Here is a 25,670-nt window from a genome sequence, read left to right on the forward strand (position 1 = left end):
CAAAAAAAAAAAAAAAAAAAAAAAAAAAAAAATCCTCTTCAATTGCTTGTCTCAGAAAGAAGTGAGAAAGAGATTGCATGTAAGATATCACGAAATCATACATGTGATGTGTGTATGTTTAAACTGCTACAAATAAAAGATTTTTACTTGTTGAAGGAGGGAGACCAAGAATGATAATAATAGGTATGACTATTGGCATATTACCCTTTGTTATTTGAGAAATTAAAAGAGAGATCTAATTATGTACTTAACTAATTATGGCCTACAGGTAGAGAGTGGAAATAGAAATGAGGGGAACATAATGGGAAAAATGGCATTAAAAAAAGGCTCTTTGTCAACTTTTGCTTGGAGGACTCTAATTTTAATTTTATGATACCAAGCATATTATAAAAGCAAGATAATATACAGTTGTGATGTGAAAGTCTTAAGTTGAAAATTGTGACATTTAAACAACACGTACTTGTTTTCCTCATTCCCAAATATTTGCTATTGAGCAAACTTTGGATTATTTAAAAAATCCATACCAAATAAAGTTCCTTAATTACTAAAAGGTGATTTTACTTCTCTCTAAATTCTACCCATACTTACTTTGGAAGTCCCACCACATTCTTATAAAATAATTTAATTTTGTTGAGGTTTTTCCGCAATGTGACATGTACTAAATTGATACTCAGCAGTCTGCTTAAAATATTGTCTCAAAGGTTCATGCCACGTAACTGTTCCTCTCCCTCATGGAGCTTATATTGAGTATAATCCATCTAGTGTTTCCAGGAATTAACCCAAGCATTCCACTGAATTTCACACTAATACCCTATTCCTATTCGGAGAACTCTATTATAGCCTCAAACATTTGGTTTGTTGGTATGTGTCAAACATGTTTGGAGGCTTACTACAGGCTGTATCTCATTTAATCCTCATGACTCTATGAGGAAGGTACCAATATTATTCCCATTTATAGACGAGGAAACTGAGGCACAGAATTTAGTTAAATCTAATTTGTCCAAGGTGATAGTAAACACTGAAGGTCAGATTTAAGCCTAGATAATGTAACTCCTTATATAAAAGTTACAGATAAAAAATACCATTTTAATTTTTACTGAGCCTTATTTTTCGAATTCAGATTCTTGCATAAGTGGTAATGCTGTTGTATTTAAAAGCTGTTCTTGTGCAGCAGAGCAGTAAACTATGTCATTTAACTCATGTGTCAATTAAAATACTTTCCTGATTCACTAAAATGAGTGGATGACAGAAGCCAAAAGTAATCACAATAAAAATATTAATGTACTTAAACACAGAAGCATATAACGTGTGCATAATTTCACTTTTGACTCTTTTTTAAGAGATGGGGTCTCGCCCTGTCACCCAGGCTGGAGTGCAGGAATTTACTTCCTCAAAGTCATACAATTAGCTGAGGCAGAGCCAGGATTCAAACATTTATTTGTCTTATAATAACCTAATATATATAATATATGCCTGAATCACACAGAGACAAATAACGAAATTTTAAAAATGTTAAAATATGGTTTTAAAATGTAAAAGTGGCCCTAAACAGCAATAGATTTGCAACATATTCATCACAGGAGGAAAAGTTTGAATGTGGTGCTCGAGAATATTTTGGCTACTTTATAAGACTAATGCCAGAAGTAGAGAATAACTGCTTCAAATAATCAGTTGTTTTATTGGTGCAAATTTTTGGTTGGGAGAAGACAATAGAAAGCTATTATTTTTCTGTTTCAAAGGAGAAAGAAGCCATATTTCATCCTTTGAAAATAGCAGTTAGGCATAAACAAGGTCATAGATCTGTGGCTTTTTGTTTCTCTTTCTTCAAGTAGACTTAAGTTTGACTTTCCTACATGTAGCTGGTAAATACGGGCTTGATTTTTGCCAAAAGATAGTTTGACTTCCTGAAACTAACGGATAACTCTTGTATTCAAAAAATAAATGTAATGGATATAAAGACTGGTAAGAAGTATTTTCTTTTCTTTTCATTTTTGAGACACAGTTTCACTCTGTCGTCCCGGCTGGAGTGCAGTGGTGCAACCTTGGCTCACAACAACCTCCGCCTCCTGGGTTCAAGTGATTCTCCTGCCTCAGCCTCCCAAGTAGCTGGGATTAAGGCGCCCGCCACCCCTGGCTAATTTTTGTGTTTTTAGTAGAGACAGGTTTTTGCCATGTTGGCCAGGCTGGTCTCCAACTCCTGACCTCAGGTGATTCGCCTGCCGCAGGCCTCCCAAAGTGTTGGGATTAGAGGCGTGAGCCACTGCGCCCAGCCAGAAGTCAGAATTATTTTCATTTTTGCATTTCAGTTCAGATTTGGGCCATTTAGATTTATTTTGCCATGGTAAATAAAAAAGTAAGAGACTTAAGATTCATTAAATACCCATGACTACCTTGTAAGCATAGTTTTTACTTTCTGAAACTTTATTTTATAACTGTGAGTTCTGCATTACCAATCTTAGTAAAAAGAGATATTTCCTATCTGATTAGGATACAAAGAGACTCAGGAAAGGACAACAGACATCCTAACAGTACAAGATCAGATAGAATGAAAGGAAGAGGAAGATTTGCAACTTAAACCTTTTATGTGTACCAGCCTTCCAATGTAAGGATATTAAAAAGTAAATATTTATGAGTTATATCTCCTCTTTAATTAGTTGTGAGATCTGTAAAAGTAGAAGTATATTTTATTTTATTTTTTATTTTATTTTTTTTTTTGAGACGGAGTCTTGCTCGGTCGCCCAGGCTGGAGTGCAGTGGCGCAATCTCGGCTCACTGCAAGCTCCGCCTCCCGGGTTCACGCCATTCTCCTGCCTCAGCCTCTCCGAGTAGCTGGGACTACAGGCGCCCGCCACCACGCCCGGCTAATTTTTTGTATTTTTAGTAGAGACGGGGTTTCACCCTGGTCTCGATCTCCTGACCTCGTGATCCGCCCGCCTCGGCCTCCCAAAGTGCTGGGATTACAAGCGTGAGCCACCGCGCCCGGCCAGAAGTATATTTTAGTTTGATAAGTTTTAGTTATATCACAGTTAATGTGTTGGCCAGCAATGAGCTGTAATTTAAAAAAATTTTAGCAGAAACTGTGTCTCTATAATTAGAGAATTATAATATTTCATGGAAATTTTCAGGGTAATTTCTTACTTTCCCAGTGATTGTTTCTCCCTGGCTGGTTTTCAAAAGCATTTGGGGAGTTTTCTGTTTAAAACAGTTTCTTTGGCTTCATCCTGGAGTTTCTGATTCATTGAGCCTTGGGTAGAATCTCAAAATCTGTATTATTTTAAATTTCCAAATGATTCCAGTTGATAGGTCCATCAGATCTAACCTTCTTTCAAACTACAAAGCAGGTCTTCCTTGTTGGAAGAAAGAAATAGCCAATTTAAAAAAAATCCTAATTTCTATTAAAAATTTTTTTTTTCTTGCTGTCTGGCTGAGGATGGCAGAAAAATCCTACTTTCTAAAAAAAATTCCTAAACAATATTATTTTCTGAATCCATGTACCTTCTTTTTTCTTTCTGTTTCTTTTTGTTTGTTTGTTTTGTTTTTTGAGACAGTCTCACTCTGTTGCCCAGGCTGGAGTGCAGTGGCACAGTCTCGGCTCACTACAACCTCCACCTCTTGGGTTCAAGCAATTCCTGCCTCAGCCTCCCGAGTAGCTGGGACTACAGGCATGTGCCACCATTAATGCCCAGCTAATTTTTGTATTTTTTTGTAGAGACGGGGTTTCACCATGTTGGCCAGGCTGGTCTCGAACTCCTGACCTCAAATGATCCACCTGCCTTGGCCTCCCAAAGTGCTGGGATTACAGGTGTGAGCCACTGTGCCGGGCTTCTTTTTTCTTTTTGAATTTATCCTGTTTCACCAATCCTGAGGTATACTTTTTCCATTAAATCTCTGAAATCAAGATGCCTTTAATAATCAGTGGCATCTAACATTTGTGGTAATTGAGACATGGTTATGTGAAGACCTTCTATTGATACCTGGCAAGATCATTGACTGCAAACATTAGAATATCTTAGATTCAATGAAGTACAGTATTTTCCTTCTATTGTAGTTAACAATTTTGAGACAGTTTAAAGTTTTGAGTCAATACAAAGACTAGATTTTAATTTCTGCTGTACCATATTTTAGCAGTTCAGCCCTTCTGTAAATAGTTTTTTGTGATTTTTGTTTGTTTTTTACAGACAAGGTCTTGCTTTATCACCTAGGCTAGAGTGTAGTGATATGATCCCAGCTCACTGCAGCCTTTACTCCTGAGCTAAGTGAAGCAATCCTGAAGCGATCCTCTCGCTCCAGCCTCGCAGGTAGCTAGGATTACAGGTGGATGCTGCCATGCCTAGCTAGTTTAAACAATTTTTTTCTAGAGACATTCTTGTTCAAGTGATGCACCCACTTTGACCTCCCAAAGTGCTGGGATTACAGAAGTGAGCACCATGCCTGGCCTATGAATTAGTCTTGACTTCTGGTTAGCCTAACCCCAAAGGAATCTCTCTGTAGTCATCTTTTGTGGAAAGTTGGTCGATCCTTTCCTGCACAGCAAAAAGGTGGTCTCTAGATGTCTGCCTGGGATGGCTGTGAAATTTCTAACTAGAAATGGACAGTGCTAAAACTTAGAGTGTCAGACACCATATACTACACTTTAATGTCTCTTAGCTCTACTCCTGTACTTTCCATATGCAGCTCAAGTGAGTTAGCAAGGCCTAGCTCTGCTTCCATGAATCCACCTGGAGTTTTTCAATCCCAGAGGTGCACTTGGATCAGATGATAAACTTTATATCAAATTTCAGAAGAAAATGGCTACTAACTCAAGTCCTTTAAAAGTTCAATAGTATATTGGCTTCCTCATACCTGATTTTTTATTTCTCTCTTTTATTTTCCCTTTTTTTGAGACAGGGTCCCGCTCTGTTGCCCAGGCTGGAGTGCAGTGGCGCAATCACAGCTCACTGCAGCCTTGACCTCCCAGGCTCAAGAGTTCTTCCCCTTTCAGCCTCCCAAAGAGCTGGGATTACAGGCATGAGCCACTGTGCCCAGCCTTCATGTTTATCTCTAGTTACAAATTCAACTGAATTTAAAAGTAGAATTGTTGAATATTTGATGTAATAAAAATTAGTCTTTCTTAGGTAAAAATAGAATAATCAGTAGGCAAGGTTGTGGCATATTGTTGATGGTTTTGCAGTTCACTTATGTGAATTGGCCGTATCTCTGAGTTTTAGTCAGTTTCAGAGAACTGAGATGACCGTGTTAAACTATACTTCACTTAGAAATCAGTGAAAATGAAAACCCTTACCATACAAAACTTATATTACCTCTTTAAACTTAAACTGTATTCTGTCTGCTCACTAAGATACATATAATTACATATTGTAATATATAACAACATATTGTCTATATATTAAATATACATAATCCTTTTCATGTATGTTCTCAGCCTTCAAAGAAAAACCTCGGTATCCACCAAGTCAGGCTCAAGCAGCTCTTCAAGACAGTCCCCCTGAAGGGTACTCCTATAAGAAATCAGTAAGAAACCTGTTTAAAAACATTCCTTTTGTCCTTCTGTTGATCACTTACGGTAAGTGGTTTTCTTCTACTTTCTTTAATGTCTGCGTGAGCCTTTCAGCATTGTGGATTCTTTTCATTTAACCTAGTGGTTTGAACTTCAGTGAGATTGGCCTGTTAACTCTATAGCGTAATCATGAACTTAAATTTTAAACTAAAAGCAGAAAATCCAGGATGGATCTTCTTACATGTTTTTAAAAATAATAATTTTTAAAAAGTAGTTTTTGGCCAGGTGTGATGGCTCATGCTGGTAATCCCAGCATTTGAGTTGGCTGAGGTGTGTGGATCACTTGATGTCAGGAGTTCGGGACTAGCCTGGTGAATATGGTGAAACCCCATCTCTACTAAAAATACAAAAATTAGCTGGGCATGGTGGCGCATGCCTATAATCCCAGCTACTTGGGTGGCTGAGGCAGGAGAATCGCTTGAACCTAGAAGGCAGAGGTTGCAGCAAGCCAAGATTGCGCCACTGCACTCCAGCCTGGGCAACAGAGTGAGACTATCTCAAAAAAAAAAAAAAGAGAAGAAAAGAAAAGTAGTTCTCAAATAGAGTAACTCGGTCTTCTTTTGTGAGTTCTCATGGAGTATTTTAGGCCGTTTGTGAACTGTAGTTATCCTGATGTAAGCAGGTGGGAAATGCTATCAACAATACCTTTCTTTGACACCGTGCAAGCTGGCATCTGTTTTGACCACTCAGTCAAAACTAGACATTAAGGAACTCACCTTAACCAGTTCTGACATCTAAGAAAATTCTCTCTCTCCAGATCTTTCAGGGTAGCTGACAGGTATTCATCCTGACACTGTAGCTTTGACTGCAGATACCAACACACTTGGTTTTCTTCAGAGTTTTCTGACAGTTCATTCTTTGTTTCTTGTGTTAACACCATTTACATGAACACCAGCACTCCCTATTTCTGTCTTACTTGCCTCCAGAAATCACTCACTGCTGTTCTCTGTTTCACATTTTTTGGGGATACACACCCTAGTACATAAATGTTTTACAAGTTGTAACAGATTAAGTCCTGACCTAAACTATTTTTATCAGGATTAGTTCCTTTTTTTTTTTTTCAGTAGAAATTGCTAATCACCAAAGTTGAACATTTAATCTAATAAATTCCTATATACCCATGTCCTGTGTATGCCATCATCCAGCTTCAACAGTTATCAACATTTTGCCATTCTTGCTTCATCTATTTCCTCCAGTTTTTTTCCTGGAATGTATTTTTTTGAGATGGAGTTTTGCTCTTGTTGCCCAGACTGGAGTGCAGTGGCGTGATCTCAGCTCATTGCAACCTCCGCCTCCCGAGTTCAAGCAATTCTCCTGCCTCAGCCTCCCAAGTAGCTAGGATTACAGGCTCCCACAACCATGCCTGGCAAATTTTTCATATTTTTAGTAGAGATGGGGTTTCACCATGTTGGTCAGGCTGGTCTCAAACTCCTGACCTTAGGTGATCTGCCCGCCTTGGCCTCCCAAAGTGCTGGGATTACAGGCATGAGCCAACACGCCCGGCCTTTCCTGGAATATTTTAAAGCAAATCCCAGATGCCGTATCATCTCATCCTTATATATTAATACTTTTGCATGACATAGTTCATTTTCTTAATTTTGCTGGTTACTTCCTTGTTTCGGTTAAACCTAAAATTCCTAATTAGATATAGAGAAAATATAGTGGCTTATTGTTAAATAGTAGAGCAAATTCATTTATTTTGCCTGTCATTTAAGGTGGCTTTTTTCTTTTTTTTTTTTCTTTTTGAGATGGAGTCTTACTCTGTCGCCCAGGTTGGAGGACAGTGGTACGATCTCGGCTCACTGCAACCTCCACCTCTCAGGTTCAAGCAATTCTTCTGCCTCAGCCACCTTAGTAGCTGAGATTATAGGCACACACCACCACGCCCAGCTAATTTTTGTTTTTTAGTAGAGGTGGGATTTCACCATGTTGACCAGGCTGGTCTCAAACTCCTGACCTTGTGATCCGCCCACCTTGGCCTCCCAAAATGCTGGGATTACAGGCGTGAGCCACCACATCCGGCCTGGCTTTTTTCTTATCACTCTTTTATCACTCACTTTCCCAATACAAAATTCTCTTTCAGCCACACTTATAACCAACTCCGTCTCACACACACACACACACACACACACACACACACACAGAGACACATCTCCACATGCATATACACTGTTAATTCTAGTCTCTGTAATTTTGTGCCAATATTTCTTTTACTGGAAATGTGCTTCTTTTTTCTGTAAGCAATCCTGTAAGAGCTAGCTTAATGTTTGCCTCACTTGTTGTTCATTTCAGTGTTCATTCTTGTATTTATTTATTCCATCAATATCTATCAGATACCAACTAAATGTATAGTAGTGCTCTAGATGCCTTGTGGCTAGAAAGAGGCATGATATATGATTTCTGCCCATAGGAAATTGATCATCTAATTGGGGAGATAATATAAACATTTGAAAAGCAACAATATAGTCGGTATTTATCAAAAGGATAACAACACAAGATAAGTTGTATGGCAAGTGCATGCTGAAGGCCTTCATTGAGGCCTATCATTGAGAAAGGATAAATGGGCCGGGCGCAGTGGCTCACGCCTGTAATCTCAGCACTTTGGGAGGCTGAGGTGTATGGATCACGAGGTCAGGAGATCGAGAGCATCCTGGCTAACACGGTGAAACCCCGTCTCTGCTAAAAATATAAAAAATTAGCTGGGCGTAATGGTGGGCGCCTGTAGTACCAGCTACTCAGGAGGCTGAGGCAGGAGAATGGTGTGAACCTCAGAGGCGGAGCTTGCAGTGAGCCGAGATTGTGCCACTGCATTCCAGCCTGGGTGACAGAGCCAGACTCCATCTCAAAAAAAAAGAAAGGATAAATGAAGGGAAGGCCTAGGGATGGCAGGGAGAGTCACACAGAAGGGAGTGGTTGAGCTGGGCCTTGAAGAGAGGGTTGGATTTGAATAGACAAAGGGGAGGAAGAAAATGGCACCAGCGAGGGTGTTAGATGGTTCCTTCAGTGAACACTCAGGTATCTGTGGAGTTTTGGTGTCTTTGATACCACATCACTTAATACTTACTGGGGCCGGGCACAGTGGCTCACTCCTGTAATCCCAACACTTTGGGAGGCCAAGGTGGGTGGATCACTTGAGGCCAGTTCAAGACCAGCCTGGCCAACGTGGCAAAACCCCATGTCTACTAAAAATACAAAAATTAGCTGGGCGTGGTGGGCGCGCACCTATAGTCCCAGCTACTCGGGAGGCTGAGGCAGGAGAATCGCTTGAACCCAGGAGGCAGAGGTTGCAGTAAGCTGAGATCATGCCACTGCACTCCAGCCTGGGTGACAGAGCAAGACTCCATCTGAGAAAAAAAAAAAAACACCTGACTATACATAAAAATGATTAAGTTAATTGCAATCTCGGTTTTGTTGGTTTCTCACTCTGTCACCCAGGCTGGAGTGCAGTGGCGTGATCTTGGCTCACTGCAACCTCCACCTCCCGAGTTCAAGTGATTCTCTTGCCTCAGCTTCCTGAGTAGCTGGGACTACAGGCGTGTGCTACCACACTTGGCTGATTTTTGTGTTGTTAGTAGAGATGGGGTTTTGCCATGTTAGCCAGGTTGGTCTCGAATTCCTGACCTCAGGCATCACCTAGGTATTAAACCTAGCATCCATTAGCTATTATTCCTGATGCTCTTCCTCCCACAAACCCCAAAGGTCCCAATGTGTGTTATTTCCACCCCCGTGCACCATGTGTCCATGTGTTCTCATCATTCCGCTCTCACTTATAAGTGAGAACATGTTGTGGTTGGTTTTCTGTTCTTGCCTTAGTTTGCTGAGAATAACTGCTTCCAGCCCCATCCATGTCCCTGCAAAGGACATGATCTCATTTATTTTTTTTTTTCTGAGACGGAGTTTCACTCTTATTGCCCAGGCTGGAGTGCACATAATTTCGGCTCACCGCAACTTCCGCCCCCCCAGGCTCAGGTGATTCTCCTGCCTCAGCCTCCCGAGTAGCTGGGATTACAGGCAAGTGCCAACACATCCAGCTAATTTTTGCATTTTTAGTAGAGACAGGGTTTCACCATGTTGGTCAGGCTGGTCTCGAACTCCTGACCTCAGGTGATTCACCGCCTCAGCCTCCCAAAGTGCCAAGATTACAGGCGTGAGCCACCGTGCCCGGCCTGATCTCATTTCTTTTTGGCTGCATAGTATTCCATGGTGTAAACATACCACATTTTCTTTATCCAGTCTATTATTGATGGGCATTTGGGTTGATTCCATGTCTTTGCTATTGTGAATAGTGCTGCAGTGAACATACATGTGCATGTATCTTTATAATAGAATGATTTATATTCCTTTGGGTGTATACCCAGTAATGGGATTGATGGGTCAAATGGTATTTCTGCTTCTATATCTTGGAAATTGTCACACTGTCTTCTACAATGGTTGAATTAATTTATACTCCCTCCAGCAGTGTGAAAGTGTTCCTTCTTCTCCCCAACCTCACCAGCATCTGTTGTTTCTTGACATTTTAATAATCACCATTCTGACTGGCATGAAATGGTATCTCATTGTGGTTTTGATTTGCATTTCTCTAATTATCAGTGATGTTGAGCTTTTTTTCATGTTTGTTGGCCACATAAATGTCTTTTTTTTGAGATGGAGTCTTGCTCTGTCATCCAGGCTGGAGTGCAGTGGCATGATCTTGGCTCACTGCAAGCTCTGCCTCCCGGGTTCACACCATTCTCCTGCCTCAGCCTCCCTAGTAGCTGGGACTACAGGTGCCTGCCACCATGCCCGGCTAATTTTTTGTATTTTTTAGTAGAGACAGGGTTTCACCATGTTAGCCAGGATGGTCTCGATCTCCTGACCTCATGATCCGCCTGCCTCGGCCTCCCAAAGTGCTTGGATTACAGGCGTGAGCCACCACGCCCAGCCATGAATGTCTTTTGAGAAGTGTTTGTTCATGTCCTTTGCCCACTTTTTAATGAGGTTGTTTTTTTTTTCTTGTAAATTTAAATTCCTTGTAGACTGGATAATTAGACCTTTGTCAGACGGATAAATTGCAAAAATTTTCTCCCATTCTGTAAGTTGTCTGTTCACTCTGACGATAGTTTTTTTTTTGCTGTGCAGAAGCTCTTTAGTTTAATTAGGTGCCAACGAATGAACTTTCTGAACCTGATAAAGCTTATCTACAAAGACCCTATAGCAAATATTATACTAAAGGCAAACGTTAGAGCCATTATCCTTAAGAATCAATAAGAAGTATCCTTAAGGATATTTATTGTCATCACTTCTGTTCAACATCTAACTGGAGGTCCTAGCTGGCTCAGTAACACAAGAAAAAAGAAAAGGTATACGAAACAGAAAAAAAGGTGTTATTGCTCATAATATGATTGTGCATATCAGAGGTCAGCAAACTGTGACCTATGAGCCAAATCTGGCCATTGCCTGTTTTTATATTAAAGTTTTGTTTGTCTACATATTGTCTATAGCTGCTTTTGAACTACCAGGGCAGAGTTGAGTAGTTACATTAGTTACATTAGAAACCATATGTCCTACAAAGCTAACAAAGGTTTGCTACCTGGTCCTTTACAGAAAATGTTTGGTGATCACCCATCTATTAAAATAATACAAGAGAGGCCAGGCTCAGGGCTCACGCCTGTAATCCAAGCACTTTGGGAGGCCGAGGCAGGCGGATCATGAGGTCAGGAGATCGAGACCATCCTGGCTAACACGGTGAAACCCTGTCTTTACTAAAAAATACAAAAAATTAGCTGGGCCTGGTGGCGGGTGCCTGTAGTCCCAGCTACTAGGGAGGCTGAGGCAGGAGAATGGTGTGAACCTGGGGGGAGGCGGAGCTTGCAGTGAGCTGAGATGGTGCCACCGCACTCCAGCCTGGGCGACAGAGAGAGACTCCATCTCAAAAAAAAAAAAAAAAAAAAAAAAAAAAGAACCTAGAGACAACTATTAAAACTAATAAGAATGAGTTAGCAAAGTTACTAAATAGCTGACAATGTGAAAATATCAATTGCATTCATATGTATTTATAGGCATTCCTATGAAAAGATATGTTTTATAATAGCACCTAAAACTATAAAGATATCTTAGAATAAATATACCAAAATAACTTCATAGAGAAAATTATAAAACATTGAAAGGAATAAAGGGAGACCTGCATCCTAGGCAATGTGGCAAAACCTCATCTCTACAAAAAATACAAAAATTAGCCAGACACAGTGGTCTGTGCCTGTAGTCCCAGCTACTTGTGCGGCTGAGATAGGAGGATCGCTTGAGCCCAGGAGGTCAAGGCTGCAGTGAGCTGTGTTTGTGCCACTGCACTGCAGCCTGGGTGACAAAGTAAGATCCTGTCTCAAAAAAAAAAAAAAAAAAAAAGCCCTAAATAATTTATTTTTTCTCCAGCCACCTCTCCCCTAAATAATTTAAATGGAGGGATATACCATGTTATGAAAGATTTAAGATTATCAGGATGCCAGTTAATCCTTACAGGACCACTGTGTTATCAAATGCCAGTTGTAGATTTGGATTGATTTTTAAAAACCAGATACAGAAACTGCTTAGGAAATTAAACAGAGTTTATTTGTTGAAGGAATTATAAGGAGGAAGGAGTTGGGAAACACTGTGGAGAGTTCAACAGTATTTTCTGATAAAGTTCGAGTAGTTTCTCGACTTCATGTTCTTCACCAAAGGGGTCCAGAGTTAGGGACCATAATGTTTGCATGAGGGTCACATCATACCTTTTAGACATGTCCTGTCCCCCTCCATGCCTAATATGATATATATAAGCTTGGAGCAGTCTTGCATGTGGGATACTCTGGATAAGGAATAATACTTCTAGAATAGAGCTTCGCGATCATATATGCAGTGTCCCAAACTCAGGACCCAAATGGACTAAGATAAAATTGTTTTTGGAAAAAAATTATCTGTAATAAAGTCTATAATACAAATAGATATCTTTATAGACTCTGTTGACCAAGCTGGAGTGCAGTGATGTGATCTCTGCTCACTGCAACCTTCACCTCCTGGGTTCAAACAATTCTTATGCCTCTGGCTCCGGAGTAGTTGAGACTGCAGGGACGCACTACTATGCCCAGCTAATTTTTTGTATTTTTTAGTAGAAATGGGGTTTTGCCATGTTGCCCAGGCTGGTCTCAAACTCCTGACCTCATGTGATCCGCCCATCTTGGCCTCCCAAAGTGCTGGGATTACAGGCATGAGCCACCACGCCCGGCCAAATTTTTTTTTTTTTTGAGGTTGCACTATTTGGAGAAAAGATGATCCCTTACTATCCCAACTGTTGCTGTTTGCTCTCTGAAACTTAGATACCATACTCTAGGTTCAAATAACATAGTATTTTTTTTTGGCTGTTATAATTCTTCATCCAAATTCTTGCTATCCTTATTTCAGTATGTATCAGATTCAAAATCACCATAGGGCCAGTGCAGTAGAGTACACTCAGGCCTGAGCACAGGCCTCATTTGTTATCCTCATCTTCCGCAGGCTAACCCAGCCTGGTCCACGTGCATTCCTGAGCTCAGTGGGAAGTTGCATAACAAAGGCCAGTTACCCAGGTGTTTTTGATAAGTGTTGTTAACAAGTTTTTAGACCAGCTATAGGTCTCATCCTTTAACCTCCAGTTTAAACAGGGATTGTAATGGAACAAACCAACTGTAAAAATTCCTATGAGTGAAGTAAGGGCCAAGAACAACAAAGATAATTTTGATGAAGAACATGGTGAGGGACTCATTCTTAGTTATCAAAATTTATAAATCTATGGTAATTCAGATGCCATGAGTAAGGGATAGACATCAGATCACTGGAACAGAATAGAGAGCCCAGAGACCTACCTTGGGTGTCACTTGTCCTAGGCTAGCTTATATTAATCTTGCTGGCCAGGTGCAGTGGCTCATGCCTGTAATTCCAGCACTTTGGTAGGACAAGGCAGGTGGATCACCTGAGGTCAGGAATTCAAGACCGGTGTGGCCAACATGGTGAAACCCTGTCTCTAATAAAAATACAAAAATTAGCCGGGTGTGTTGGTGGGCGTCTGTTAATCCCAGCTACTCAGGAGGCTGAGGCAGGAGAATCACTTGAGCCTGGGAGGTGGAGGTTGCAGTGAGCCGAGACCATGCTGTTTCACTCCATCCTGAGCAACAGAGCGAGACTCCGTATAAAAAAAAAAACAAAAAAAAACTGCTAAAAAATTTTAGTGGCCTGAGACATGAAAAGTTTATTTCTTGCTAAAACTACATGTCCAGTGTGAATTGGCAGCTAGTTTCTGCTCATCAGAGTTATTCAAGGATACAGCTTGACATCTCTGTAAATGCTTCCGTGATTACTAAGGCAGAAAACAGGGAATGTCACCTTTGCTTATATTTAAAGTCATATTTCCATGCCTAGAAAAATAAAAACTAGAATATTTGCAAACTGCTCTAATAACTAGTACATTATACATATAGGAAAACTTGAGGTTTTGTAGAAGAGGAACTATTTGGTAAATTGTCCCAGGATAATTGATTGTCCATATGGGAAAAATAAACTAAAATTAGATCTCTACATCATACCATGCATAAAAATGAATTGTAGTAGAGACCAAAGAGTAAAAGTAAGAACTTCAAAGTTTTAGGAACAAATATAGGAGACCATCTTTAGTATTCTCAAAGAATTTCTTTGTCTTTTTTTTTTTTTTTGAGACAGAGTCTCTCTCTGTCGAATTTCTTTTTTTTTGAGACAGAGTCTCGCTCTGTCACCCAGGCTGGAGTGCAGTGGCACAATCTCGGCTCACTGCAACCTCCACCTCCCGGATTCAAGCACTTCTCCTGCCTCAACCTCCCCAGTAGCTGGGACTACAGGCGCACACCACTGCGCCTGGCTAATTTTTGTATTTTTTGTAGAGACGGGGTTTCACCATGTTGGCCAAACTGGTCACGAACTCCTTGGCCAGACTGGTGTCGAACTCCTGACCTCGTGATCCACCCGCCTCGGCCTCCCAAAGTGTTGGGATTACATGCATGAGCCACTGCGCCCAGCCAAGAATTTCTTAATGCAAAAAACATAAACCCTAAAGAAGTATATTGATAAATATGATTACATTAAAATAATCTTTTCTAGGAAGACATTATTGAAAAAGGGAAAAGACAGGACTTAGACTATGAGAAAATTGTCTGCAATGCATATAACCAACAAAGGATTAGTATTAGTTAAAAATAACTCCTACAAATCAGAAAGAGCAAACAATCCAAGGACACCAGAAGACATTTGTGTGTGTGTGTGTGTGTGTGTGTGTGTGTGTGTATTGTTCTTATGTGATATTCAGCCTTACCAGTAATCAAGGAAATACAAATCAAAGCTGGAGTAAGATGTAATATCACACACATTCACGCTGGCAAAATAATTTAAAATCTGGTGAAAACAAATTTGGCAAGGATGTGGAGCAGTAGGAACTCTGCTGGTAGTATGAACGGATAACTACTTTGAAGAGCAAATTGCTTGTATCTAGAAAGTAGAAGGTCTACTCTAGATATATACTTAGAGAAGCCCTTATATATAAGAATAAAAACATAATACTCATTGCAGTCTTGTTTTAAACAGTAAAAACTAAAAAACCCTTAAGTGTCTATTGACAGGACGAGATAATTAAATTGAAGTATATTAACATAATAGAATACTGTACAACAGAAAACTAATGAACTACAACAAAAAAATCAACATGGATACATCTCAAAACCACCTCAATATTGTGTAATAAGAGCAAGTTGCAGATGGATACAAATAATATTTATATACATACAGAATACTTCTAATTGTTTATGAATATGTGTATATGGTAATATATAAAATGATAAACACCAAGCTCAAGCTAGGGCTTGCCTTTGGTAAAGAATAGGATTGGGAAAAGTCTGAAAAACGAATCTGAAGCAAAGATGGAAAAATATTAATGTTTGCCAAATCTGGGTGATACATGAGGATATTCGTTATGTTCTCTATACTATTTTATATGCTTAAAATACTTAATAATAGATAAATAATAAACTTAAGTTTTAGCTTAATTTAGGTTAAGAGTCTTACCTAAATTCATACAATACATGCTAGGAGACATCAGGATTCAAACCTATCCTGTGCTTCTCATAACCAGTTGTTTTTATTGTTCACTTTTAAAGTATCCTTTGGGAGGCTGAGGCAGTAGAATTGCTTGAACCCAGGAGGCGGAGGTTGCAGTGAACTGAGATTGCACCACTACTCTCCAGCCTGGGCAACAGAGCAAGGGTCCATCTAAAAAAAAAAAGTATTAACTGATTTTGTCTTATGAATTTTCAGTAAGTCTTTGATACAAAAGGGTAAGATCTCTGAAGCACAGTTTCTGTTAGGCTTTGCACATTCATTGGCTATAGTAGTACGTTGTGGAAATTCAGTAAACAATCCATTGCTTGACTGGTTGCCATATATGTGTTGCGTGTGGGGGTATGATTTATGGTCACTATGTCTCAATCTAAATAATAATAGTGTTAGGACAGAATTCTGCTATTATATCTTTAGTACAGTTAGGCGTTAAATTCATTAGTCCATGTTCTGAAAGGGAATGGCAATGGTTTTTAATTTCCTTTATCAACTGTGTTAAGAAATATGTTTCCACAATTGTCACATAATATTCCATGTCACTTCATGAACTGGTAAATTACACACTTTTAGTATTCTCTTTATTATTGTAGGTATCATGACTTAATATCATCTTTATTATTGTAGGTATCATGACTGGTGCCTTTTATTCAGTCTCAACGTTATTAAATCAAATGATATTGACACATTATGAGGTAAGCTTCTGCTTATATCAGATTGCATGCCTGGCCAAGAATTTTTCTTTAGCAATATAACGTCATTAGCAGGGTCATGAGATTAAGGGTTATGACATTGTTGCTATCAAATATTTACATTTGTTTTAATTGGGAATATATTTGTTAAAAAATGAAATTTCCACAACTTTAAATGTCTAGTTGGCTTTTATTATCAATTACTTTATTAGCATCCCATCTAAAGATTTAGAAAGGTACTGATGAGCTGAGCAGAGGAGATGGGCTTTATAGGCAGAAAAAGGCTGAAGAAAGCAGAAACAAGGAACAAAGAGCAGATTGGTTGTTACAAAGTTACTTTCCTTATAGGATTAAAACAAAGGGGACTGGGCCCCATCTGATAGGTTGCTTTGAATCTCCTTTTTTTTTTTTTTTGAAAAGTGGCCCATTTTAAAGTTTAGTTTGATTATGTGGCACCTAGCATTAGTGACACCATTCTATGTGGTCTAGTCTGTTGGGCCTAGCGTGGGAGCTCACTCCAAAACAATGGCCTCCCATCATTTTAATATAACATATTTAACCCAGTTTATAAAACACACAGTATGGCCAGGCACAGTGGCTCACGCCTGTAATCCCAGCACTTTGGAAGGCCAAGGCAGGCAGATCACCTGAGGTCGAGACCAGCCTGACCAACATGGAGAAACCCTGTCTCTACTAAAAATACAAAATTATCTGGGCATGGTGGCGCATGCCTGTAATCCCAGCTATTTAGGAGGCTGAGGCAGGAGAAACACTTGAGCCTGGGAGGTGGAGGTGGTGGTAAGCCGCAGTCGTGCCATTGCATTCCAGCCTGGGCAATAAGAGCGAATCCCCATCTTAAAAAAAAAAAAAAAAAAAAAACAGGCCAGGCGCCATGGCTCACACTTGTAATCCCAGCCAAGATAGCGCCACTGCACTCCATCCAGCCTAGTGACAGAGTGAGACTCCATCTCAAAAAAACAAAACAAAACAAAATACACACACACACAATATGGAAAGCAGAAGTTACTATCCCTATGACAATACCTAAGTTTATTTTTAGGAAATAATATGATTGGTTATATGGAAAAAGACAAAACATTTTAAGGGAACTCAGCATAAATATAGATAAATAAATATCAAGTTCCGATTGACGTATCTTTGCTTTTGAAAGGATAAAGCGGTTGTACTATGTAAAAGCTGTCGATTAACCTCCTTTTCAGATATCTATACAATGTCATACCTTGCTTAGTGACAGGAATACCTTCTGAGAAATTCGCTAGGCAATTTCATTGTTGTGTGAATATCATAGAGTGTACTTACACAAACCTGATGGTAGAGCCTATACATACCTAGGCTATGTGGTATAGCCTATTGCTCCTAGGCTACAAACCTGTATAGCATGTTATGCTACTGAATATTGTAGGCAGTTGTAATACAATGGTAAGTATTGTGTATCTAAATATATCTAAACAGAGAAGGTAGAATAAAAATACGGTATTATAATCTTACGGGATCATACTGTATATATGATTCAGAGTTGACCTAAATGTCATTATGGAGCACATGACTATCTATACTAAAGAATCCTAACAAAAATCATTGTACTTCTAACCATAGAGGATTAAGGAAAATGTTCCTTTTTTATTTCTTCTATTATTTTAGGCTTTTTTTCTGGTTTTAAACTATAATGCTTTTATATATTCTTTACCTGCCCTCCCCTCCCACCCTGACACGTGTACTAAATCTTCCTACTGTGTGCTTAGTTTTGTCTAATTATTTTCATTGACTATGAAAAGGTGTGGGAATGTGAAGAGTCTGAATTAGTTAATCCATTTATTTGATCAACTTCTTACGCAAATTTTTTTTAGGGAGAAGAAGTCAATGCTGGAAGGATTGGGCTAACGCTAGTAGTAGCTGGAATGGTGGGCTCTATTCTTTGTGGCTTATGGCTGGATTATACTAAAACATACAAGTAAGTGAAAGTAAATACATGTATGGTGTATAACCAAAGGTATTTTGATTTTAAAGGACAATTTGCTTTTTATTTCAAGAAATTTAAAACATGTTATTACTTAAAGATACGGATTCTAAACACTAGTAGGTTCTCTTCACTTAACAAGTATTTCATTACTCTATGTATTGTATTATTTTATTGGTCACATTTATTTCAATTTTGAGAACTTGGATACTTTATGAGCCCCTTCTTTCTAACAGTACTCATACCTACCACTTCTGAAGGAATTATTTCTATTCTAAAAAGAGCCATTTCTGAGAAATATTTGACTTTTGATAGACTTTATCTTGTTCTTTTTTTTTTTTTTTTTTTTTTTTTTTTGAGGTGGGGTCTCACTCTGTCACCCAGGCTGGAGTGCAGTGGCACCATCTTGGCTCACTGCAACTTCTGCTTTCCAGGCTCAAGTGATTCCCCCACCTCAGCCTCCTGAGTAGCTGTGACCACAGGTGTGTGCCACCACACCCAGCTAATTTTTTGACTTTTTGATAGAGACAGTGTTTCACCATGTTGCCCAGGCTGGTTTTTAACTCCTGAGGTCAGGCAGTCCGCCCACATCAGCCTCCCAAAGTGCTGGGATTACAGGCATGAGCCACTGCACTCAGCCTATCTTGTTCTTTTCTTATGTTGTGGGCTTAAATGCAAAAACAAAGAAGTATTTCTTTCCAATCAAAAAATTATTGTTGAGCATAAGGCTTTATTTTGGTAAGAACTTCTTGGCTAAAGTACCCCCAGACTTCAGTACCACTTAACTGTAATATAATGCATAATGTGAAAATGCTGGCTTGACACAATGTCTTACGCCTGTAATCCCAGCATTTTGGGAGGCCAAGGCAGGTAGATTGCGTGAGGCCAGGAGTTTGAGACCAGCTTGGGCAACATGGTGAAACTCCATCTCTACTGAAAATACAAAAAAATAGCCAAGTGTGGTGGTGGGCACCTGTAATCCCAGCTACTCAGGAGGCTAAGGAAGGAGAATTGCTTGAACCCAGGAGACAGAGGTTGCAGTGAGCTGAGATAGCGTGCCACTGGTCTCCAGCCTGGGTGACAGAGCAAGATACTGTCTAAAAAAAAAAAAAGAAAGAATATACTCTGTTAATTGTACATTATATGGAACCACCAAAATGCTAATACCAAAGAAAATGAATGATACCAACTGGGAGACTAAGAAAGGGGTTTCAGAGGCAGCATATTTTGCTCTGGGAGTGAAAAGAATCACCACATTTTGCAACAGGCCAAAACTTCCCCCCTGTACTTGCAAATGAATGAATGAAACTATTAAGGAATAAATGAATGAAATATGGAACTGTGTCCTGTGTACCTCTCAAGGCTCAAGATATATTTGATATTATTAGTCTAAACCCTACCAAAAGTATCTCTAATCTTGAAATTCTTCAAGATAATTCTTCTATAATTTAAGACAACACTTGCTGTAGCTTCATTACTGTAAAGTGATAGCTTAGAGTGAAACCTACTTGATTTATAGATGAAGGGAGCATATGTAAAGGATTAAATTTCTTAAGTCTTTCATCCATTATACATTTAGAAAACTTGATAGGCATAGACATGTGTTCTTTGCCACTGTGGCTTTCTTCTCAGGGTAACTGCCATTCATTCACCAAACTCCTGTTGTGTACATCTCTCTTAGATGAAAATTATGGCAAGCAATATGTGATCCCTGTTCTTAAGATGTTTGTGGTCTAAATGGAGCAAATAAGGCATTCACATGTGAAAAGTTAAATAATATAACAAACTAAAATAGATGTCATAAGTTTTATAGTGCCAATATGATAAGGGAATTTGGAAGAAAGAGAGACTCTTATAAACTGGTGTGGTTACAGAAGACATTTGGAAGAGGTAGAATTTGATCCGAATCTTGAAATGTGAATAGGGAACTATCCCATTTGGTGGCATAAAAATGATTTTATTCCTATAAAAGGATCCCCATCTGAGCATTCAATATGGTGTGGTTTTCTGGTGCTGCTGAATCTTAAATTAAAAATGCTTTAAAATTTATGCTTTGGTGGATACATATTTCCATAGACAAGAAGGGGTGAACTTTGAAAAACAAAGATTCATTACTGAACAGATAAGAGTGATGATTTTTATATTCCTGGGAGAATCAGACAAAATACTAACAGCTTTGTTGTTTTTGTTTTAGACAGACTACTCTGATAGTTTATATTTTGTCTTTTATTGGAATGGTTATCTTTACTTTCACATTGAACCTTGGATACATTATCATCGTGTTTGTTACTGGAGGGGTGCTTGGGTAAGTATCAGATGTGTTTAGGAGGAATGATAGCATGCTGTTATAATTCTGAAGTATTATTACTCTGGTCTTTAATTTTTTCAGTTCATCCAAAGGTTCTTCAATATTTTAAACTTTAAAGGATTCATTCTATGCATATAAACATGTAATTCTTAAGAACTATTAAAAATTATTTTAAATTGGTTTTTGGTATACCACAGGTAAAAAAAAATGGATGAGCCTTACTTAATCTGTGTAACTTTATTTGGTTACAAAAACAATTGACTTATAAAACTAGAAGTAAATTTTTCTCAGAAAAAAATTTGTATTTGTTGCTTCCAGTTCTGTAACCTTGAGCTGATTGGTCAATAATAATAGTTCTTACTTTGACATAGCAACTTCAAAATATTCACTTATTTGGTCATTAGAATAGCCCGACAGGCAGAATGATTGCATCGGTATGTGTTTGTGACTTTCTGATAATTCTTTCTGTAATTCTGGATTTATTTTCCTAGCTTCTTCATGACTGGTTACCTCCCTTTGGGTTTTGAATTTGCTGTTGAAATCACTTACCCTGAATCTGAAGGTACTTCATCTGGTCTTCTTAATGCTTCTGCACAGGTAAACCTCCGATTTCTCTAAACCTGAGATGATTATTGTACGAGATACTCTAGTGAGTAATGAGTTTGACCATGGTTTTATTTGTTGTTGTTGTTTTGTTTTTTGGAGACAGGGTCTTGCTGTGCCACCCAAGCTGGAGTGCAGTAGTACAGTCATGGCTCACTGCAGCCTCAAACTCCTAGGCTCAAGCAATCCTCCCTCCTCTGCCTCCAGAGTATTTGGGACTACAGGTGCACACCAGCATGCCCAGCTAAATTATTTTGTTATTTTTTGTAGAGATGGGGTTTTGCCATGTTGTCCAGGCTGGTCTTGGACTCCTGGGCTCAAGCAATTCACCTACCTCAACCTCCCAAAGTGCTCACAGTGGTGTGAGCCACTGCGCCCAGCCTGACTATGGTTTTTGTTTTAACAATTCAACTTTTCGGTGAATGTTTCTAGAAACCAAATCATATAAACAAAATAAGTTAAGAAAAGTTCTGGTGAAAACTTTATACTTGCTTTAAGTAAGTTCACTTAATAACAAATTATTTTTCTTATTGTATTTTAGATATTTGGAATTTTGTTCACATTGGCTCAAGGAAAGCTCACATCAGACTATGATTCTAAGGCAGGAAACATTTTTCTCTGTGTCTGGATGTTTATAGGCATCATTTTAACAGGTAAATTAGGGCGTTTGCCTGGCAAAAGGACTTGTGTCATGTGTTAATTTTCATGTATATTGCTTCTCAATAGCTTGGCAGAACTCAAGGGGAAAAAGTGAGATAAAAAGCAGGACATTATTTGCTTTCTTCTAAGGACATGAATCTGTTACTTCATTTTGCAGATTTCAAATTCAATACAGTTACTCTGCATAGCAAGCAAAACTGTTGTAATAAGAGTAGTAAAGGCTGGGTGTGTTGGCTCATGCCTGTAATCCCAGCACTTTGGGAGGCAGAGGCGGGCAGATTACTTGAGGTGAGGAGTTTGAGACCAGCCTGGCCAACACGGCGAAAACCCGTCTCTACTAAAATCAGCCAGTTGTGGTGGCACGCACCTGTAGTCCCAGCTACTTGGGAGGCTGAGGCAGGAAAACTGCTTGAACCCAGGAGACAGAGGTTGCAGTGAGCCAAGATCGCACCAGTGCTCTAGCTTGGGCAACAGCGAGACTCTGTCTCAAAAAAAAAAAAAAAAAAAAAAAAAAGAGTAGTAAAGACCTGGAGTTGGGAAGACCTGGCCTCAAATTCCGATTCTGCTGCTCACTGGGAGTGTGACTTTAGATAGGTTGCTTAACCTCTCAAATCCTCCTTTCCTTATTTATATAATGGGGTGTTAAAGCCTGTTTTATAGGGTTACTGTGAGGATTAATTGAAATAATTCATGAAAAGTCCTAGTTTCTGGCACCTGGGACGTGCCTAACACGTGTTACTATTGTTATAATGTGGTAGAGGTGGTAAGCAGTCAAGTGGTGGTGGTGGAAATAGTATGTGGAATCCTTAGCTAGTGCTTATACTTCTTAGGTATAGTCATCATAGACATGGGCAGGAAAGAAAATAGTGCTCAATCTCCAGAAAAAGAGAATGTCAAAGAATTTTTATCCATAGTTTGCCCATGCACGTCGGTGTACAATAGATTTGGAAGCAAGACTTATGTTCAGAACTTTTTTCAGGTGCATATTTTTAAAATGTCATCATTCCCTAAACATTACAGTATAACAGCTATTTACATTGTATTAGGTATTAGTAATCTAGAGATGGTTTAAGTACATAGGAGGATGTGTGTACGTTATATGTAAATACTACCCAGGGGTGTCCAGTCTTTTGGCTTCTCTGGACCACATTGGAACGAGAATTGTCATGGGCCACACATGAAATACTCTGATACTAATGATAGCTAATGAGCTAAAAAGAAAAAATTGCAAAAATCTCATAATGTTTTTTAAAAATTTGTGAATTTGTGTTGGGCCACATTCAAAACTGTCCTGGGCCACATATGGCCTGCAGACCACAGGTTGAACAAGCTTATACTACACCGTTTCATATAAAGGCCTTGAGCATTTGTGGATTTTGGTATCTGAGGCGGGGTCTTGGAATCAATCCCCCGCAGATACCAAGGGAGATTGTGCTTCGTTGATCTAGTTATAACTTAGTTGGAGGTTACAGTCTATCAGAAAGATGTGAATCAGAATTTCTTCTACTGTTTGTTGAATACCTGATCATTCTTTGTGAAACCTTCAATATGAAATCTCACCAGTGATAAACATTTTGGATATACACAACTACCTAAGGTCATTCACTCATTATTGTATGAATGATAGGAACCTGAGCATTCATTCATGACGCTAACAGAAAGTGAATGCACTCTTGTTTCCTCAAAGAAAAACATCTTATCACAGGGAGTTTTTCCCCCTGTCCAGTTAGTAAAATAAAACATACAAAACTGTGAAATATGTAATACATTAACTGCTTTAACTATTGTTCTTTCATAAGTAATTCCATGTTGGTTCTTAATTTCTAGGCAAGTACTATATCTTATCTAAGACTATTACTATTGGCTGGACGTGGTGGTTCATGCTTGTATTCCTAGCACTTTGGGAGGCTGAGACAGGTGGATCATTTGATGTCAGGAGTTCAAGACCAGCCTGACCAACATAGTGAAACCCTGTCTCTACTAAAAATACAAAAAAATTTAGCCAGTTGTATGGGCGCACACCTGTAATCTCAGCTACTTGGGAGGTTGAGGCAGAAGAATTGCTTGAACCTGGGAGGCGGAGGTTGCAGTGAGTGGTGAAGATCACACCACCACTCCAGCCTGGGTGACAAAGCGAGACTCTGTCTCAAAAAAAACAGTATTATTGTTATACCAAAGAAGGGAGCAGTTTTGTAATCCTCCTTCAAATTACTTGTACAAGAGATTCATGAATACTAATTCAAACAAATCAAGTCTAGAAAATTAAGAAGTGAAAATAGATCTTTAAAATTAGTTTCGCATTGATGCTTTTACCATCTCAAATGCTAATTAATTTCTCTCATATGTTGAGTATTTTACTAGAGAGCTTTATTATTTTTATATCTGTTATGGTCATCTGTGATAGTGATCTTTGGTGTTACTATTGTAATTGTTTGGGGGCATCATGAACTACACCCATAAAAGACGGTGAACTTTTTTTTTTTTTTTTTTTTTTGAGACAGAGTTTCACTCTTGTTGCCCGGGCTGGAGTGCAGTGGCACGATCTTGGCTCACTGCAACCTCTGCCTCCCAGGTTCAAGGAATTCTCCTGCCTCAGCCTCCCGAGTAGCTGGGATTACAGGCATGCACCACCATGCCCGGCTAATTTTGTATTTTTAGTAGAGATAGGGTTTCTCCATGTTGAGGCTGGTCTCGAACTCCTGACCTCAGGTGATCCGCCCGCCTCAGCCTCCCAAAGTGCTGGCATTACAGGCGTGAGCCACCGCCCCTGGCCTGATGGTGAACTTAATAAATAAATGTTTTGTGTGTTCTGACTGCTCCACTGACCAGTCATTCCCACATCTCTCTTCCCCTTGTTGGGCTTCCCTATTCCCTGAGGCACAACAATATTGAAATCAGGGCCCTGATTAATACCCCCAAATTAATACCCCTACAGTGGCCTCCAAGTGTTTAAGCGAAAGGAAGAGTAGTAAATCCTCTTAAATCAAAAGTTAAAAATGATTAAGCTTAGTGAAGAAGTCATGTCAAAAGCCCAGATAGGCCAAAAGCTAGGCCTTTTGCACCAAACAATTAGACAAGTTGCTAATGCAAAGGAAAAATTCTTAAGGGAAATTAAGAATGCTACTCCAGTGAACACACAAATGATAAAACAAACAGCCTATTGATATGGAGAAAGTTTGAGTGGTCTTGTTAGAAGATCATACCAGCCACAACATCGCCGTAAGCCAAAGCCTAATCTAGAGCAAGGCCCTAAATGTCCAATTCTGTGAAAGCTGAAATAGGTGAGAAAGTTGCAGAAGAAAAGCTGGAAACTAGCAGAGGTCAGTTTGTGAGGTAAGGAAAGAAGTTGTCTTCATAACATAAAAGTGCAAGGTGAAGCAGCAAGTGCTGATGTAGATGCTGAAGTAAGTTATCCAGAAGATCTAGCTAAGATGATTGATGAAGGTGGCTACAATAAACCACAAATTTTCCATGTAGATGAAACAGGCTTATACTGGAAGAAGATGCCATCTAGGACTGCCATAGCTAGAGAGGAGGAATCAATGTCTGGCTTCAAAGGACAAGCTGACTCTCTTGTGAGGGGTTGATGCAGCTGGTGACTTTAAATTGAAACTAATGCTTGTTGACCATTCTGAAAATCCTAGGGCCTTTAAGAATTAGGCTAAATTTTCTCTGCCTAAGCTCTAACAATGGAACAATGAACCTGAACCCCATAGTTGATAGTACATCTGTTAATAGCATGGTTTGCTG

The 25,670-nt window shown here is 39.2% G+C and overlaps 1 protein-coding gene across 2 annotated transcripts in view; it reads left to right on the forward strand.

Moving 5' to 3' along the window:
- Positions 1 to 25,670, forward strand: part of FLVCR1 (FLVCR choline and heme transporter 1) — a 40,484-nt gene that overhangs the window by 7,945 nt on the left and 6,869 nt on the right. For both annotated transcript variants that reach the window (XR_004245045.2, XM_032136863.2), the window contains exons 3-8: positions 5,423 to 5,563; positions 16,307 to 16,374; positions 18,240 to 18,343; positions 20,544 to 20,654; positions 21,149 to 21,254; positions 21,802 to 21,913. Coding sequence is in view for 1 of the 2 variants with exons in the window: in XM_032136863.2 (XP_031992754.1) it covers positions 5,423 to 5,563; positions 16,307 to 16,374; positions 18,240 to 18,343; positions 20,544 to 20,654; positions 21,149 to 21,254; positions 21,802 to 21,913 (642 nt within the window). In the remaining variant the exon portion in view is untranslated. The remainder of the gene's footprint in view (positions 1 to 5,422; positions 5,564 to 16,306; positions 16,375 to 18,239; positions 18,344 to 20,543; positions 20,655 to 21,148; positions 21,255 to 21,801; positions 21,914 to 25,670) is intronic.

The sequence above is a fragment of the Hylobates moloch genome, unplaced genomic scaffold, assembly GCF_009828535.3.
Source record: "Hylobates moloch isolate HMO894 unplaced genomic scaffold, HMol_V3 SCAFFOLD_18, whole genome shotgun sequence".
NCBI lineage: Eukaryota > Metazoa > Chordata > Mammalia > Primates > Hylobatidae > Hylobates > Hylobates moloch.